Source organism: Nansenia antarctica (assembly GCF_963989245.1).
Source record: "Nansenia antarctica genome assembly, chromosome: 8".
NCBI classification, from domain to species: domain Eukaryota; kingdom Metazoa; phylum Chordata; class Actinopteri; order Argentiniformes; family Microstomatidae; genus Nansenia; species Nansenia antarctica.
Window position 1 is genome coordinate 58,130,534 of NC_137678.1, and position 20,790 is coordinate 58,151,323.

General features: G+C 41.8%; 1 protein-coding gene and 1 pseudogene across 2 annotated transcripts; both read right to left on the reverse strand.

The window, feature by feature from the left end:
• Positions 1–3,532: 3,532 nt before the first annotated feature.
• LOC308164476 (aurora kinase B-like) lies at positions 3,533–12,887 on the reverse strand (the record flags this gene model as incomplete). Its single annotated transcript, XM_080538559.1, has 7 exons — positions 3,533–3,706; positions 3,886–4,060; positions 4,282–4,430; positions 8,296–8,434; positions 8,750–8,938; positions 9,213–9,258; positions 12,878–12,887. The coding sequence occupies 7 exons, from the start codon at positions 12,885–12,887 to the stop codon at positions 3,533–3,535; spliced, it is 882 nt and encodes a 293-aa protein (XP_080394685.1).
• Positions 12,888–13,082: 195 nt separating this feature from the next.
• Positions 13,083–14,118, reverse strand: LOC308163584 (putative nuclease HARBI1; annotated as a pseudogene). The gene has a single exon. The product of its transcript is annotated as a putative nuclease HARBI1 (transcript).
• Positions 14,119–20,790: the final 6,672 nt, after the last annotated feature.

Genomic DNA, 20,790 nt, shown 5'->3' on the forward strand with positions numbered 1-20,790 from the left:
GTGGTCAAATGTAATGTGTATTAACATAAAATCTTCAAATCTTTCCACATTCTTAATAGCATCGTAGGTCTAGGTCTATTAGTATGAGGCCTATAATACTTTATGCATGAAATGTAGGCTACCAAGACTGATTTTCTTATTTACTTCATAGACGCATTGTCGTTTGTAATTCTTCCGTTTAAGATATCAATCCATTAGATCCTGATCATCTCTTTTGTTTGTACAAGTTTCAAGAGTACGTGACTCACTGAGAAGAATGGCCCCTGATGGAACGGCGAGGGGAACGATAGGCTGTTAAGGGGGGCAAGAAGGTGCCAAGACCTAAACGCTTCCAAAGTTGACTGAACCTTAAAATGCTTTAAAGTTGCAATGAACTCGCCAGGTGAAGACAACACTTTACCTCTACTAGTACAGCCGTCTCCTGCATCTCCATGTTAACCTCTTGGGTTGGGTTTGGTTTGGTAACTTTGTTGTCCATCATCATCTGGTACTTGACCTGGATTGGTTGTTGCTTCTGCTGCTGCCTGCAATGTTGACAAAGGCCCAAACCCTCAAAATAATTAAATCAAAGCGAAATAAATCAAAATCTTCATGTTTTGCAGCAGTTATGATTAAACACAAACACTCCTATCAATGTCTTTAATCCATTAGCTATTAACTATTGTCTTATTGAACGTGTTAAGTAATTTTCTTCTTATATTTGCTTTTATTCATTGTCATTTTTATTTTCTTACTATGCTCCTCTTGCTGTATTTTTAAAAGAATGAATGTAAAGCACTCTGTATGTAAAGCACTGAATTATGTAAAGCACTGAATTGCCCCCTGTTGTATGAAATGTGCTATACAAACACACTTGCCTTGCCTAACTAATGTAAACCTCTGTAAACCGTATGAATCTTAGCTGGCTAACTAACTAACTAACTAACTAACTAACTGACTAACTACCTAACTAACTAACGAACTAACTAACTAACTAACTAACTGACTAACTACCTAACTAACTAACTAACTAACTGACTGACTGACTAACTAACTAACTAACTAACTAACGAACTAACTAACTAACTGACTAACTACCTAACTAACTAACTAACTGACTGACTAACTAACTAACTAACGAACTAACTAACTAACTACCTAACTAACTAACTAACTGACTGACTAACTAACTAACTAACTACCTAACTAACTAACTAACTAACTAACTGACTAACTACCTAACTAACTAACTAACTGACTGACTAACTAACTAACTAACTAACTAACTACCTAACTAACTAACTAACTAACTAATTAACTAACTAACTAACTAACTAACTTACTAGTTAGCAGCTAGCTTGCTAACTAACCGTTATCTGTCGTTAGGTGAGTAGGGTTGCTATGCTACCATTGGTTGCCACGGTAACGTTGGTTGTAGTTTAGCATTTATCACATAATATGATAATAACACATAATAACAGACATATTATTCACTGTTTATCAACCAGATATATACACATATATATATATATATATATATATATATACACGGCCACTTACATAAACGAGTGTGGCCTAGCCTAGCTGCTCGTTGCTGATGTTATTTCAGAAATGCAGGTTTGTATTGGGACAGAAAAACAAAAACGAACGAAAACGTTCAAAGTTCTTGTGGCTGCGTTCGTAAACTCGCTCTGACATTTGATCAGAACTCATGGAATGCCTCTTGTCCAATCAAATGACTTGGTTCCTTTGTCACGTTGAACCCAGTGTGCGCTCCGGCACTCTCAGAGTGATTTTACGAACGCAACCTCAGTGAGTTGTTTCTTCTATGGTTGTTACTTGTTAAGTAACCTGGGTTACTTGTTAAGGTAACTTAGGGTTACCTGCCTAATGAGCGTATTCTTAGTTTAGTTTAGTTTATTTATTTAGCACACAAGAGATTGTGCAAGGAGGGAACGAATTAAGCCCAGAAGGCTTGTACAGAGTTCCAACTTATAGGTGTTACAACCATCCAACCTATATTGTAGGCTAGTCTGCAAAGTTTTGCTACGTTTCTGTGCGTACTATGAAATCTAATCCTGCCGGCGCCACTGAGTAGACACGTTCTGTTGAGAAAGCCAGCTGATTAAAACCACCTGTTCACATAATTCGATTGTGGGTTTTAACATTAAAACTTCATTCCAAAAATTAGAGGTAGTCATATTTTTGCAGTATGGCTTAAACATAGGCCTATACTTTTCGGTTTGGCTCCTTACCGTGATTATTATGTTGAAAAAGACAGCTCCGCAGGTATTCTTGACAAAAGGGACAGCTGAAATTCACCGACATTAAAATGAGATGTAGCTAGGTCAACGTCGCCCTCTGTCGGTAGTCTTTTGTCACTGCGTTTACATCAAATGACCAGTTTATTCATTGGGTCTTGTAATGGTAAAATGTATCTGTGTCCTACTAATGTTAATTTGTGTGTTAAAAAAAGACATAATACACATATATAAAATCACAGCGTGACACTCAATAACTAACGAGGATAAAACACCGACAAGTCAGAGACCTATTTCCACTGTGGTCCTCTTCGACATGACAGACAAGGCATCAACATATAGCCAACAGTGGCAACAATCAAAACAACCAAACATTATGAAGCACTTTTAAACAAGGCATCCACAAAACAAAGACAGGCCCTCCCATGGAAGGTCTCTACTGCTCCAGGCGTGTCAACAGAGACCTTGTTACTCCCACAGGGCCACAGTCTTTGTGCCAATTCATACATCCAACAGCGTGGTCAAATACATATTTGATGAATGTATATTTAGAGTATGGAGAAAGTGAAATACCATGTAATATCACTGATATCTGGCAGGATATAAAGTGACACTTTGGAGGACGCGGACATCGATATCACTACAACTGAGTTTTTCCATCTTCTCAATAGCTTAAATGCTTCATGTCACATGCTATTTGCATTTAACATTTAGAGACTCATGTTATTGTTAAGCAATTATTTACATTCCAGATTTACACAGAACAAACATAAATTATATTGCAAATAAGTAGGGGTGTGAGTAGGAATTGTGTATTTGTCATTTAATTGTTGTATTGTAACTTTCAGTGGTTGTTATAGAGTAACATTTTCTTTTATCACAAAAAGTGTGTGTGCTAAGTAAAATCATAGGCAAGAATCAAGAGTTTGAAAATATATTTAATAGAAATGCAATGTAAAAGAGAAGCTTCCCTTCACGCACTTTGGTTTGCTCGAGGCAGCGTTTTGACTATTACTTTCAAGTTCGAGTTTTCAAGTTGGACAGAAATCGTATATATTAAAACCTTGGAGGGATAAAAACACAAAAAATCCCACAACGTAATTGCTAAACATTGACAAAGACAGACACCACACATGTAGACAAGACAACAAACTGTACAGCTGTAGTAGACCAACAGGGTAAAACAAACAACAACAAAAAAGAAGAAGAAGAAAAACGGCAGTGAAAACTGGCAGTTAGTCCCTCCAGATGAGTCCTTCACCCACCCGGGGACGAAGGCAGGGTGCTTGTCTTTAGGGTTTCTTGGCAGTGCAGACTGGGGGTAGGACCCGCCGTGAGTTGGCTCGCACCCATGGGTGGTCAATCACACTCTGCAGGGGCAGACGCATGGCCGGGCTGTAGCGGAGGAGCTTTGAGATCAGGTCCCGCGCCCCATCAGACACCACCTTGGGGAACTGCAAGTCCACCTACAACCCAGGGAATCAGTAATCAGTCAGTCTCACTATCTACAACAGCCTTGGTTGCATATCTATATACATTGCAAGGGAGATGTAAAATAATGCTTTCATTCTCAACTTGTCAGCAAATGTTTCTAAATGACAAAAATACATTCTTTTCAATCCGTCTCCCTCCAAAATATGTGAACCTTTGTGATCCTCTCGTACGTGTCAGATCCGCTGGCAGTTTCAAACGGGGGTTTTCCAACCAAACACTCGTAGCAGAGTACCCCTATGCACCACAGGTCCACCTTTTCGTCATGGGTGCGCCCCTCAATCATCTCTGGGGGAAGGTAGTCCAGTGTTCCACACATCGTATGGCGTCTAGAGGGGGGGGGGGTAACATACAGTTGTCTACAAAGCACCACTGTCTCCACATAATAGAAATACACCTTAACTCAAAACATTAAGGGGGGGGGGGGGTGTTAGATTTGCAGTGAGTGACTGAGAGCGTAAGCTAGCCAGCCGTGGCCAAGACCTTGACTGCACAGCACACATCGACTCAGTCCAGTTTGCGGCTGGAATGGGTTTCAGTGACCTCTCACCTCAGGGACGGTGCGTGGACGGACCAACCGAAGTCAGCGATGTTCAGCTCTCCGCGGAAGCCGAGCAGGAGGTTCTCTGGTTTGATGTCACGATGGACCACCTTCCTCTCATGGCAGTACATCAGCGCATCCGCCAACTCCTCCATGGACTGAAAACAAAAGGCCATTTGCAGATGTTAGATCACTTCTGGTCAGCTTTGAACAATACATTTTTAATCAAATTAAAGACATGTCAAACCTCATGTGCCTCGTTCCCAAAACTGGCCCAAACTTACTGAGGCCATAATCAGGCCATAATGCCAGCCATGGTAACTCAACTGCGTATACAACATCCTGTTACAAACGTTACAATTCGACTGATTGGATAGAGAAGAAAACCAATAGATTACTCAGAATTTAGATTTTTTGGGGGGTGAAATCCGCACTTATTTACGACTTATTTTCCAGACTCACATTGCAAAATTATCTAAAATCTGTGATTGGGTTTTTCCAGAGCAAATTAAACACATATGGCTATTTAGGAATGAATAAACATGTATATTAGTGGAGTGCCTAATGAAGTGGCTGAATTTAGCAAAATGGTGTTAGCTTGGCTAACATGTGCTGTTACAGTGAGGGAATTAGCAATAGGGAGATAGCACGATCATTTTAGTTTCATCATCTTATACGGTTTAGATCAGTGCAGTTTCGAAACTAGGCAGTTTCATCTCAGCTGTTGCATCGTCTTGGCTTAAGAAATGACAGGGCTGTGTAAATCCCAAATCCTCTCACCTTCTCCAACATCATCATAGAAGATCAGAGGTTCCTCCACTGGGACCATCTTATATATAACATTTTTGGAGGAGGCATGGTGTTGAGGAAAGACATTTCGTGAGCTCAGAATGATAAGGTTCTATCTCCGTTTAGGGTAGTTCAGAGATATTGAGCGTCAAAGTTTTTACATTCCATTATGTTTTGTGAGATGGAACCTTTGTAATTACTAACTAAAAAATGTAAACATTTACAGTTTTTCTCAATTGCTTTGGTGCATTTCTCTGATCAGAATTGAAATTCTCATAACTGTTAGTTCAACCTCCACAACATTTAGTCATTTGTGCACATCATAGTAGCAGTTTCTCATTCCTTCAAACAAATTGCAAATGCTTTTGGACATGCATCAATTGCTGTCATACAATTCTCTGCTGTTTTATAACATTATCATTTGCTTATGTCATGTCAGTCAAAATGAACTATACTTTTGGATGCTTAATAGTCATTCCCTATAAAACTAATAGTCCTCATTTCATTGCTTGAGTCATTACATCCAAAAATGTTGAACAAGTTGTCAAAATCTGTCAAGCAAATTCTATACATTTCTTTATCATTTTTTCCTGAAAAAACTATTTCTCTCAGCTTTCACTGATGAGGAGGAGTGTGAAGCATTGATTGTAACCAATGATAAGCCACTTCTCCACAGTCACTCAGAGCTGAGTCCCATGAACCCTCAATTGGCAAGCATATATGAACCGAGCAGGACATAGTGTGTACCATTTTGACAATACTGTGACACAGAAATAGAAGGTCAGCATCGTGGAAGAGGGGCGAGGATGCGGGGAGGAAGGGTGAGGGGACAAAACAGGGGAAGAGGAAGAAGAGGCCAAGTACATAGGCAGATTCCTGATGAAATTAGGGCAATTGTGGACCATGTTGTCAATCACGGCCTCACAATGGCTGAGGCTGGCCGAAGGGTGCAGCCAAATGTTGGGAGAACCACTGTAAATTCAATTATTCAAGCATTTTGTCAGGAGAACAGGTGTGTATATTGGACAGTAATTCAGCACTAAATCTGCACTACACTACTGTCATTGTGTCATACATGAAGCTTACAGTGGGACAAGAACTTGTCACTTTTTACATTTTACATTTAGACTTACAGCTTTACTGCAGCACAGATTTACTGTACAGTAGTGTAAAGTAGTGTTACAGTAAAGATTTGCCATATTTACAGTATGATACTGTACTGCAGCGGGAAAGTGGGAAGCACTGTTATTGTACACTACAGTAATATGGGTTAAAGCAGTATATCTCATGTTTACTGTACATTACTGTCATTTTACTCTGCACCACATAGACAAGACAAGGCAAGACAACCTTGCAGAGGTGGAAAAGGGCCCCTTTTTACTCCACAACAAGAGGAAGCCATTTGTGCAATGGTGATTGCAAACAATGCCATAAGGTTGAGAGAGATACAAAGCGCTGTTATAGAGGATGACAATATCTTTGGGAATAATGAATCTGTTTCAATCGCTACAATTGACAGAGTGCTCAGGAGAAATGAAATGCGCATGAAACAATTGTACAATGTGCCATTTGAACGGAACAGCGACAGAGTGAAGGAGATCCGTCACCAGTATGTACAGGTAAAACATTTATGTGTTCTATGCATACTCTAATGTCCAGTACTGTAAACTGGTTACTTTGTGTAGTGCCATGCAGTACACTTACATTACAATTCATACTGTACAATATGTTGTCCAAAATGCATTATGTTACACAGGAAAAGTTTTAATAGTTTTTTTCTCTCTCTCTATTCTGGGATAAAGCATGTACTGGAGCTGGAGGCCAGGGAACCGCTGCACACATTCATATACGTTGATGAGGTGAGTTTCAATCTGGCAAAAGGTAGAAGGCGTGGAAGAAATCGCATTGGACAGAGAGCAACCACTGATGTCCCAGGCCAACGAGGAGGGAATATTACAATGTGTGCAGCCATCTCAGAAAACGGCGTCCTCACCCATATACCCTGTCTTGGTCCATATAACACACAACATCTGCTGACTTTTTTAGACATTCTTTACAGGGACATAATCCCTGAGAATGAGAGGGGTCTAAATGGAGACCATCTGAACAAGTATGTTGTTGTATGGGATAATGTGCATTTTCACCACTCAGATCTGGTCAGACAGTGGTTTGCAGCACATGAAAGGATGCTGGTGGAATATCTCCCTCCCTACTCCCCATTCCTGAATCCAATAGAGGTGTTTTTCTCTGCCTGGAGGTGGAAGGTATATGACCGGCATCCACATACCCAAATGGCCTTGCTAGCAGCCATGGATGCAGCATGTGATGACATCACAGCACAGCCCTGCAGAGGGTGGATTCGCCACTCAAGGAGATACTTTCCTCACTGCATTGTCAGGGATGATATTCGCTGTGATGTCGATGAAAATATTTGGCCAGACAGACAGGAACGTCTGGATGTGAATGAATGATTTACAGTACTGTGCATGTTGTATGTTCCAATTCAGTTCCAATATGTACTGCAATATTGTTTACAGTTGTGCACAGCTCTACCCAAAGGGTGTTTATGTTTGTGGTAAATAAGTTTGTATTTTTCTTTTGCACAATGCTGTGAACAAATTAGAATTGCAAAGAGCATATGCAGTAAAAATGTGAAACATAACTATTCAGTGTCTTGTACTCATTTACCTCACCAAATACAGTAATGTGTAACACACTGTAGATTTCAAATGGCCGTGCAAATAGTGTATAGTACTGTCTTGAGCATTTTCAGGTAGTGTCACCAAGATCTGACTTTTTTGCATTGGAAAACACTTACAGAGTGAACTGTCATAATGAAAACATGACAAAGCCATGACTATCTTGTTCATAAACAATGGTGTCAGGACTTTTCATTTTGATGACACTGACACTTTCATTGACATGAATACTTGCTTTTGAGGAATGAACTATCCATTTTGAGCAAGTGACACGCTTTTGCAGGTTAACACCTAGGTTTTGCAGTTTGTACTAATTGTTCTGAGAAATGCACTAACTGTGGTGCAAATGTTAATAGTGATGTGAGAAATGCACCAAAGCGACTGAGAAAAACTGTAAAAAATAACACCACACAGGCATTAATAAACACCTAATGGATCAGATTATGTAAAAAACAAAATGTTGACCAAATATGGAGATAGAACCTTATAATTCTAACGTCACGATTTGCGATTCCCACATGGACAGTGCTTTTCCCGTGGCAGTGCGCTGGTCATCAAAGCGCCCAGCTCGCTGCAGCTCTTTATACATCTCCCCTCGGGGAGCGTCCTCCAGGATCAGGAACACCCGCGTGCGCTCATAGAAGTAGTTGTAGAAGCGCAAGATGTTGGGATGTCTTGAGAAAGGGGAAAGAAAGATTAATTCACTGACCTTCGTAAATACATAAACATTTGGTTATGTTAAGCAAGAATTGTGTTCACAACAAAAGCTGGCTGAAAGCCACTTGCTAGCATTTAGTTAAAAAAAATGTTTACATAGTCTCTAGACATGAATGCATCCTAGCTAAAAAAAAATATAAAACGAGTTATTTAACTGACATAGGACAAATATAGATGTGAATGGCTATCAAGGCAACACAAAGGCTGAGGAGATTTAACAGACAGGATTCCATCACAAGGTCGTGAATTAAACTCAAAACCCGGGTACCGACCTAAGATGGGACTGGATCTCGATCTCCCTTCGCAGCTGGTGCTCGACACCCTCTTTTTCCATCTGTGACTTGAACAGAACTTTCAGCGCCACAATAACCTTGGTCTGTTTTTCCCGCGCCAGGTACACGTTCCCAAACTTGCCCTTCCCCAGGGGCCGTCCGAAGTCAAAGTCTTTGATGGTGAATTTACTGTTTAAATAAAAAGCACATTTGTTGGAAACACCAGGGAGATTCAACCTTTACAGAATAGGCCTACGGTTCTATTTAAGACAAACATCTTCCACAAACAAACAAACAAACCATCACCCAGTCATCTCCCTAAGTGTCAGTGATGTAAACAATGACAGAAGACCTGAAATGCACAGAGCAAAATACCTCACATTAGAATATTCTTAAATCCTTGTTATCCGAGTCATTTTTAAGCCTTTAACAAGACATGAGTGTTGTGGGAAAGCATGCTTACTGGGGAGGTGAACTAGAAGAGGAACTGACAGGCTCCCTCCCAGGACCTGTGGGGAAATGGGGATACACAGACAATGAATTACACAAAGAAAGTCTGCTGTGCCATCTGAAAAATATCAAAAGACTGCACATGTAGAATGGTTTATGATGGCAGTGCCTACCTGTGATGGCATTTTTGTCTGCAGCCTCTGGCCGAGGGTTCGCTAGAACTCGCTGTGGACCCTGACCCAGTGGAGTTGTAAGCTATCATCAAAACATACACCCAGCGTTAGACATAACATGGTAGGACAGCATTATAGAAATGGATGTTACATTTACATTTACATTTTTGGCATTTAGCAGACACCTTATTCCAAAGCGACTTACAAACGGTACATTCAACTAAGCAAGTGAATCATCAATTCACCAGTTGTTGAAGAAACAATGACAACGTTAAACGTGTAGATTCAGAAATGCCAATACTATGTAAAGAAATGAATTAAGTGGGGTAAGTCTCCACATGTTAAAGTCGGATTGAGGTTTCAAGCTTAACATATGATGTGAATTGTAAACGTGCATCATAGGAAACCAATGACATCTCATAGAAACATGTTAATTATTACACCTAATAGACCTCAAATGCTTAGAGTTTAAAATGTCTGAACACTATAAAAACATCTGAAAGAAAGTTATTTTAATGGAGTCAGACTCAGTTTACACATGTTAAAGCTGAACTGAGGTGTCAAAGCTTATAACATGAAAGAGACGGTGCGTTTCAAAAAGTAGCATAGGAAACCAATGGTGCCAATGCTGAAGTAGGAGAAAGCAAGCCCAGTAATGAATGTTGGATAGTCATTAAAATGTGAAATGGAATAAGAAGTAGCTAAGCTACATTATGTCAGTTGTTATAGTTGTTGACACATATCGGTGGAGGTGAAACCCTTACCGGTCTTAGGAGCACTTCAGGATCGCTATTCTCTTTATTCTGCGAAAAGAAAAAGACAAATTAATTCAAAAAAAAAAAAAAAAACTTCATAGCCCGAGGAGATCAGATCAGTCCAAATACAGGATGATTCTCCAGCGTAGCCAGCCATTCATTCTCTGCTAGCTAAGTTAACTACACGAATGGCACTTTACCGGAGATCACTAAATGCTGCAAAATGTGTATCTAATCAAATACAATTCTTACCTGCATGATGCTGAAATAGCGGAGTAAAAGTGAAACACCATAAACAACAATGTGAACCAATGGCCAGACTAACTTCTCTGTGTTCAACTGTCCTCCTGCTGTTGTTGTTATTCAAGTATATCCAGCTGCATCCTACACGTGCATCACCCGGGGTGTTCCATCAACATCACTAAAGGAAAATCCAGGTTTATTCTGACAGGTCTCACGAGAGTTCTTAAAAATATCCAGGCATATTCTGATAAATCTCGTGAGAGTTATCAAAAATAAGCCTGGATTTTCATTTAGCGACGTTGATGGAATACCCCCCGGGCGCATGGACACCATATTTGGTTCGACACCAAAAGTGGTCAAATGTAATGTGTATACTCAACATGCACTTTTCGTTTTTAACATGAACGTTGTTTTATATTTGTTTTGTTTTTTAAATCATGCTTTATTCAAATAAAATAAAAATTGTTTTAGCATGTGCTCATCTTACATTTGTAAATGGAATGTTGACAGAAAAATCTGAATAAAAATTCACACAATAACACGACATTCTCCTGTGATAAATGCATTCAGAGATAAACATATCATGTTTACAAATACGACGACTTCAGGGGGAAATGAAGCATCAAACAAGTATTCGATGGACGGAATTGACCAAACATTCAATGGGCTGAACCGTTGTCTGTTGGTAATCAGGTTCAAGTTCAACAACAGGTTTAGCCTACTGAATATTAAAAAGTGGCAGATATCAAAATGAGATTGAAATGTTTGAATGGAAGTCATAGGCTAACTAAAGGCGGCACACAACATTGCAGAAACCGACATGGCGAGAGTATTAGAAACGTTCTGTTGAGAAAGCCAGCTGATTAAAACCACCTGTTCACATAATTCGATTGTGGGTTTTAACATTAAAACTTCATTCCAAAAATTAGAGGTAGTCATATTTTTGCAGTATGGCTTAAACATAGGCCTATACATTTCGGTTTGGCTCCTTACCGTGATTATTATGTTGAAAAAGACAGCTCCGCAGGTATTCTTGACAAAAGGGACAGCTGAAATTCACCGACATTAAAATGAGATGTAGCTAGGTCAACGTCGCTCTCTGTCGGTAGTCTTTTGTCACTGCGTTTACATCAAATGACCAGTTTATTCATTGGGTCTTGTAATGGTAAAATGTATCTGTGTCCTACTACTAATGTTAATTTGTGTGTTAAAAAAAGACATAATACACATATATAAAATCACAGCGTGACACTCAATAACTAACGAGGATAAAACACAGACAAGTCAGAGACCTATTTCCACTGTGGTCCTCTTCGACATGACAGACAAGGCATCAACATACACAACTTTACTCTCTGGCAAAAACATCTTGGTGGTTTCTTCTCAAAAAGACCTGCATGTTCTCCACATGTCCGTTTTCTGTGCCCCTATCAGCTCGCAGCCTCTCTGGACATCCTCCAACACCTTCAATGCTTTGAATATAATATCCAGCTATGACTTTTGGATCGTTGTTTGTTGTGTACGCTTCCATCCATACCACATAACGACTATAGCCATCGATGCAACCATTGATCCCTATTCCGTACGGCTTCAGTTTGTCGTAAGAGTCCATATGCCAGAGTGCATTAGGACCTCAGGTAGAGTACTGTAGTAAGAGTCCATGTCCCAGAGTGCATTAGGACCTCAGGTAGAGTACTGTAGTAAGAGTCCATTAGTTTATTTGAGTTTGTGCGGCCGTACCACCTTGTCAAGCCTGATCTCGTCAGATCTCAGAAGCTAAGCAGGGCTGGGCCTGGTTAGTAACCTGGATGGGAGTCCAAAAAGGGTGAAAGCCTGGTTGCCGTGGCACATATATGTGGCTTGGGGTTGGCATGTTCCCCCCATGTCCACTAGGGGTCTCCTTCACCCCACATGGAAAGACATGCCAAAGTGAACACCCGTCCCTGACCACGATGGGGAAGAACGCTACTTGGTCCCCGGGGCGCCGGGCGTCGGTTCAAGCCGCGCCAAAAGGGCGACCGCTGCCCCTGGCTGCCAGTGGAGGAATGGCAGCCCGGATGGGTTACAAAGGCAGAGGACAATTTCCACCTGGCGACCTGCCGAAGATAGTGCATGTGCTTGTGTTTGTGTGTGTGTTCACCTAAAAAACTTGCATGTGTGTGATCAGAGTGCAAAACTGCCGTGTGTGGCCATTAAAAGACCATCAAGGTCCGATTTCTCTCTCTCTCTCTAACAGTGGTCTTTTTTTCCAGAGGAAACCAATCAAGAGCCAGTTCACAACGAGCCTGAACCCTCCACATCTGCTATGGCACCCCTGGGAGATGAAGCTGCTACCATCAACAGAGACCAAAAAAGATAACTATGCATGAAAAGTTAGCCAGAGAATTTCATGAGCATAAAATTGCATATTTAAAAGAAGAACATGAAATAAAAATGAGAATTCTAGAGGTTGAACAGGATATGAAATTGGGACAGAGGGCTATGCTCCAAAAAAGAATTCTGCATACCAGTAGCCATGGTGAATATGAAGAATTGTGAAAAATAAAAATAAATGTATTGTCATTTGGCATGTGAGTGTGAGTGAGTATTAATCATCACAAACTACATTTTAACCAGCCTTGGTTCACTCGTTTAATTTTGCTTTACATTATTGTAATTTTGTACAGAAACAGTATGCAAGCAAAACTATACCATAATGAATACATTCCATATTTAAATGCTGAAGTGCTGCACTGTGAAAGCAGCTCTGTGTGCAAGTCCTCGCTGGTCATTGGCTGCCTCTGCCATGGGCACATCTGCATCATCCTGATCTTCCATTGGCAGATCAGGACAGCCATGCTGCTTCAGGTAGTTGTGCAGCACAGCTGTAGCAATGATCACTTTGCAGCATCTTCTTGGCTTGAAACGAAGCGTATTTCGTAAGCACTGGAATCGACTTTTCCATACTCCAAACATACGCTCGACCATCCCTCTAGTACGGATATGAGCTCTGTTGTACCTTTGCTGCTCAGCTGTTGTGGGATTTAGATGTGGTGTGAATAAATAGTTACTCTGACCATATCCACTATCACCAAGTAGTAAGTAGTCCACTATGTTGTCCTCTCTCAAATTGTGCACACAATGAAGAGTTGAGAAAAATCCTTGAATCATGGGTTGCACCTTTCCAACGGGCAACAATGTTTGAAAACTCCAAATTAGGAGTGCATACACCCTGAACATTGATTGAAAACCAGTTCTTACGATTCCTGTATTCCTCTGCATCAGGAGTTGATGGACACTTGATGGGAACATGACATCCGTCTATACAGCCAATCACTCCTGGGAAGTGCCCATATTCATAGAATTGCACTTTATAGTTGGCTTGCCCAGCAGCATCAGGGAACTTGATGTAAAGACTCCTCAGTTCACAAATGGCACTGCAGACTTTGTGAACTATTCTACATACAGTTGGTTCACTGACACCACACAAATCACCAGTTTCACGATGAAAGATTCCACATGCCAAGAACCTCAAAGTGATCAGAACTTGCAGTTGATTGGACACAGGCCCTCCTCTTTGAGACAGAGAGGAAAGTCTAGGCTCAAGCAAAGTAATTATCTCCAATGCATTTTCCTTGTACATACGAAAGCGGTCTCGAAAAGTTATTTCATCAAACTGATTCAATGGATCACTCCTATCCAGCAGTATTCGTCTGGCTGGCCTTTGTCGTGCATGTTGGTCCTCATTTAGATATTCCAAATAGTCCATGCTCCCAAACAATCCAAGCTCAGTTTCACAAACAGTAGCCTAGCCTACTAAGCGGGAGTTAAACCTGCCTCCTTGGCAGATTAGTTTAAGCTTCAATTCAGTCCAATTTAGTCCTGGAGTAGCTCTAATCTTCAATTTTGCAATCGGCTTTGTTTAATCCAGAACAGGCTTAATCCACGACTATTTTAAGCTACGTCTGTGCAAGTGAATTTCAGTTAAGCCAACTCAAACAGCATTTTAGTCTGGGACTAGGCTTAAGCCTTGTCTCCGAAACCGGCCCTATATATCTTAAATGAAGGCATTATATGCTTGTTTGTGGTCTGACTGCACTCGTTTTAAGATTTATTTATTTTTTACTTGTTTTAAGAATATAATCTTGGCAAGTGAAATCTTAAGTGTATCTTGGCAGTTTCCTTTTGGCAGATCATTTTGTTTATTTAAAGTAATATTTCCCCCATTTTATAGCTTTTTTGTCTTGTTTTTGAGAGCTGACCTTTGTCAATGAACCCCATTGTTATTGTAACACACATACTGCAGTACGGTAGGTAAGTAGTTGGATGGAAGGTCAGAGGTCAAAAGGCCCATGTTTAAAGTAAGTTAGATTTCAACATAACTTGACTGATTAGTTCAGAGATCCCTCCAGAACATGTCAGGGAGGGAAGGACAGAACTCACAGATATGTTGATCTCCTCCAGGGCAGTTTTAGGGGTGTTCTTCACCACGCTGATGAGAGCCAGAGCCCCCTCCACTGTCACAGAGTTATACGCCAGCTGCACGGACACAAAACATGAGATTAGATTAGATAAGATTAGATTTGACTCAACTTTATTGAGGGGGGAACCCATTGGGGGAACCAAAATATGTCTACATAATTGGGGGAACCATTATGACCACCTACCAGTAGGACGCGGAGCGTGTCATTGGCCTCCAGCCCCCTACACAGCATGTCCACTCCCTCGTTGGTGATGCGGTTGTTGTTGAGGTCAAGGTGCACCAGGGTGTTGTTGTATTTGAGGGCCTCGCCCATGGCCAACGCCCCCTCGTTCCCAAAGCCATTCCATGAGAGGTCCAGGTGTTTCAGGGTCACATTGACCTATGGGTAGGAAGAATATATATTTCATCATAGAAATCACTTCACCATTTCCTGTTTATGGACTTCATAGTGCACATCCTTCATATTGAGGTGTCTTCCACAACAGCAGACATGAACAGAACCATCGTCCTCTTCCAGTTTCTCCTCAACTGATAGTTCCTGAATGTATCTATCCAAAATGTCAATAGAACTTTTAAGTTTGGGACTGCGTTGTGTATGTATCCATTACCTTGAGCCCAGCACAAAAGCTCACAGCCCCTTTCATCCTCAGATGGTTCCAGCTCAGGTCCAGCACCTCCAGACCTTCATTGTTTGCTGTGGGGTAACAATGCCAGGGGCAGCCAGTGAGAGACACGAAACACTAACATCTGCAACAGCAGCTGGTGAAAGCGGGAAAAAGTCGGCAACCGACCAAATGTTCAGACTTTTATGAACATTTTCTTGGCTTGACTAGCGAGTGTGTCATTGATTTTCAACAACGTTGAAATTTATTTAAATTTTTCTGAATGAAAGTCAGAACATTTTGATTGGTTGACGACTTGTTCCCTCTTTCACCAGCTGCTGTCATCTTGCATGATTGTAACCCTAATAACTACAGATATACAGATAAAGCTCTGTATAATGTTCCTACCTAACATCTGCCCCAAATGGTCCCCGCCTCTCGCACAGAACTTGTTATGGCTCAAGTCCAGCTCCTTCACTCTGTAATTGATCTAAAGGGAAATATAATATAAGTTGCCGGATCATAACGCCAGTCACATAGTTACAAATCTCTATTTATATAAATCTCTATTTAGTTATAGTCGCAAATATGTTTGAATGTTGCTATTCACTTACTGAAAGAGCGTCTGCTAAATACTTAGCATCATCCTCTATGAATCCATTTCCTGTTAAAAGATTATAAATAATCAATGGCAAAATGCAATCTTTTGAATTCACTGTCTCTGTTTTGAGTCTGCATGTATTTGGTCTACCTGATAGTTTGAGGGATTTGATGGAAATGTTGTCCAGCAACATCTTTGCAATGCACTCAGCACCTGCAGTCTGTAGGTGATTGTTGGACAAATCCTATGTGAAAGACAGAACATTTTCTTTAATAATAGAGATTCATAGCCTTACTATGAAAGCATAGTGACCTGCAAGTCACTTACACCCTCTAGTGGCAGACTGTGGACTACTATCGACTGTAGAATGTCTAGTCATACCCTGCTGTTGCAATGTAAATACTAAATCACCACATTGATTGTACCATTGCAATTCTACCAATGCAACAGGGGAGGCTGGTGGAGGTAGAACTCTGATTCTACTCTGTGAACTCTGTGTTCTATACATAACCATAACCTATGGATAGAACAAGTCAATCATGTGTACCTTGTCTGAGAATATTTTATACAAAGTAGAGAAATGGTTTTCTTTGTATTCGATCCAATATTGATGCAAGTTGTATGTGTGTGTGTCCGTGTTTCTGGTCTTTGTTATTGTACGTTTTGGTGTTATAAAATAAGAAAATGACAATAAACATATTGTGAAAAACAATGTTTACCTGTATAATGTGTCTCGAAACAGACCTTATGCTCACCAGTCCAACTCACTATATCCACTAGACCAGGTCACCACTACCCCCTCCAGACTTACCACTAGGCCAGGTCACCACTACCCCCTCCAGACTTACCACTAGGCCACCACTACCCCCTCCAGACTTACCACTAGGCCAGGCCACCACTACCCCCTCCAGACTTACCACTAGACCAGGTCACCACTACCCCCTCCAGACTCACCACTAGACCACCACTACCCCCTCCAGACTTACCACTAGACCAGGTCACCACTACCCCCTCCAGACTTACCACTAGACCACCACTACCCCCTCCAGACTTACCACTAGACCACCACTACCCCCTCCAGACTTACCACTAGACCAGGTCACCACTACCCCCTCCAGACTTACCACTAGACCACCACTACCCCCTCCAGACTTACCACTAGGCCACCACTACCCCCTCCAGACTTACCACTAGGCCAGGTCACCACTACCCCCTCCAGACTTACCACTAGGTCACCACTACCCCCTCCAGACTTACCACTAGGCCACCACTACCCCCTCCAGACTTACCACGAGGGCAATGGCCAGCGCCTTGCCCCCCAGGGGTCCCAGGCCGTGGTGGTTGATGTTCATGGTGACAGCGCCCAGGATTCTTATGAAGTAGGAGACAGGGACCACCCCCACCAGCTGGCAGGCCCGGAGGTAGATGTCAGCAGTGGAGGAGGGGGCCTTACTACTCTTCTTCACCTCTGACAGCGGAAACAAGTGATGTCAACAACGATCAGGGATAATACCACGCACCAAACCAATGAACTGTAACAATACATTGTGAGAAGGTTTGTAGCCAAAATAACTTCATAAACTGTCCATATTCATTCATTCATTCATCCATCCATATTCATTCATTCATGCATCCATATTCATTCATATATATATATATTGTCACTGATGTCCTGTACAATTGTCACTTTTTAAACTTTTTCTTGAATTATGCCTGTTGCCTTATTGTCTTATACATCTCTGCAATGTCAGGAACCGAAGCCTAAGAATGTTACTCTCTTACACTTGTGTAATGTGACGTAACAATAAAACTTGAAACTTGTACATGATATTCTATTGGACTAATACACACATTTCTGAGGATACCCTCCCTTCACATTCCTTTACTTAAATCTCAATGGGAGTACCTTCAACCTCCAGGTCTGTGTCCCATTCATCCTCCAGGTCTGGGGGCTCCGTGGGGGACAGGCTCTCATCATCCTCCAGGTCTGGTGGCTCCGTGGGGGACAGGCTCTCATCATCCTCCAGGCAGAGGGACTCGACAGACAGGGTAGACATGGGTCCCCTCCTGTGTAGCAGACTCACAGGATCCAGTCCCAGAAGTTAACATCTACTGTTTCAGATCATTTGCTGACATTCTTCAACATTATTATATGACTTTAACACTTCCCATCTAACCGTATGTCTTGGTGTCTGTGAGGGGCTGACACTGGGCAGAAGAACAGCGTAATAGAATACCTTACCTGTGTTGTCCAACACTGTAATATGACCCTAGAGATAGAACGTGTCATGAATAGTGACATGAAAAATTCACCACTCACCCAGGGTAAAGAAAAGAGAGTGCAGGTGCATTCTTTTGGAGGAAATATTAGCACATACCTATGTTTAGTCTTGTTTAATAATGTAGTTTATATTATTGCTATTGTGTGTTTTGAATGAATGAATGAATGAATGAATGAATGAATGGATGGACTTTATTGTCATTGCTACAGTACAGGTACCAAACAACGAAATTTAGGAGGGGTGGCTCCCCTGGTGTTAGGAAAGGGAAAAAAAAAACTTTTAGAAAAAGAATAAAATCACAAGAAGATTGATTACTATTGTTTTAATGCTGTGTGGATATGTTAAAGCACTTTGCGCTGCAACGTTTGCAGGAAAGGTGCTATACAAATAAATTGTATTATTATTATATGGGGAATAAAGTCAGTCACTCGGGTTGGTTGAATTATCTGGCTATGAATAAAGTTTTTCAAGACACGCCCACGTCACTGACAGCAGAAAGGATGATCGGGAGCCTGATGTTTTACGTTCTCTACCCGTTAACATGGCTTTTAAACCGCGTCTCAGGTAAACCTCAAACCAACACTACACCCAGTAGAGGTTAGAAATATGTAAGAGAGCAACTTGGAAGTTTAAACATTGCTTGTCGTCGTTGCTCTGCATGACCATAACATTTGCACAGTGAGCAGGATATGCTCGCTATCCAGCTATGCAGCCATGATTGACAAAACGTTGCAGGTGTCTGTCTCGCTTTTGCAGATATCTTTTGTTTTAATCGTTCGTCTTTTTAAGTCAAACGTCAATTAAATTACATGTTTACGATGTCGCATGTCCCACATCTCAGGCCCGTTTCAGCCTGAGCACACTGCGACGCATGGCGTTGACGTTTTAGGCTGACCAGCTGACTTTGGCTGCGTTCGTAAAGTCTCTCTGAGGGCCCCGGAGCGCACACTGGGTTCGACGTCATAAAGGGACCAAGTCATTTGATTGGACAAGAGGCATTCCATGAGTGCTGATCAGATTTCCAGAGCGAATTTACGAACTCAGCCCTTTAGCGATGAAGTCGAGACTCCCAGCATGATGTCATGAAATGACCACGTGCTGATGTTTTGATGCAGGTCAAAATAATAGGCTAGGTGCACGATATCCACTACTTCCTGAAAGGCACCTTGCATGAACATATCCTGTCTCACTTTATTGGTTTAATTGATTAATCAGCTGTGCGGTAAACTGTTGGAACACACAGTGCACAGCTGATTAATCAATTAAACCAATAAAGTGAGACAGGATATGTTCATGCAAGGTGCCTTTCAGGAAGTAGAGGAGATCGTGCACCTAGCCTCACTTTTAAGCCATGCATGACTTTAAAACCACTGTTGCATATCAATCTGATAAATTGATCAATATCAGTCTGACAGATGTTGGAATCAAGCATAAAAAAATACTTAGATGTGATTAATGAAATTATGTGATTTGAATGAATGCAGACAAATCTATCTATCTTCCATAAGTCACCAACCAACCGACCACTTCTCTTGACACAGACGCCGTGAGGAAGCCGCCCTCTGTGTGCACTAATGGAAAGGAAGTCTGGGATGGTGGAGGAGTTGTACCATCCAGGAGGTTTACCAGAACACAGAACACAGCCCGGCTGGATCAGAGGCTCTCGGAGGGCAAGGAGGAGGCCAGGAGAGAGACAAGGGACGGGCTGGAAGAGGGAGCACCGGGAGTGGAGAGCGGGACAGGTGGAGTGTGTAAAGTAATGAAGGAGGAAGAGGAAGAGAAGGTGGAAGAGTTAACCCTTGTCGACCCTAACAAGAGTAGCCCGGTAGCACAGGTACAGCTATCGACAGAGACGGCAGAACTACAAGATCCATCAGGCAACAGGACAGAGGACAGCGCCTCAGAGGAGACAGGGAGGACCACCGTCATCAGCCCTCTGGGAGGACAGACAGAGACATTGGCCATGGGGGAGTCAGCACCGACCCAAACCCAGGCCCTGAAGGCGTTGGTACTGGAGAACGTTGGCACCCAGGCAGACGATTGTGCGGTCGCGGCAGAGGAATGCTGGGATCAACCCATAGATCTAGGTGAACTGCATGCTGGGATTTGCGGTCCTCCTCCGCCGCTGGAACCGCTGGACCTGGTCACCCTCCTGGCTGAGTCAGAGACACACGGTAGCCAGGCCGTGGAGGGCCATAGTCAGTTCAGGGATGAAGCCCACTACCCACCATGGCAGTACCCTGGGATGAGCTACTACCCTCCACTGCAGGAGAGGGTCCATCCCTATGAAGGTGAGGTGTTTTTTTTGCGTGATGCACATAGCTCACCAGAATTACCATACAAAAGTATATATGGTACATACATTGATGGAGATGTAATAATATAACTGAGCACATACATACACATACAAAATAAAAAGGAGAGAAAAAAAAAGGAAACTACAGAAAAGGGTAGCCTACATTGCAACAGATAC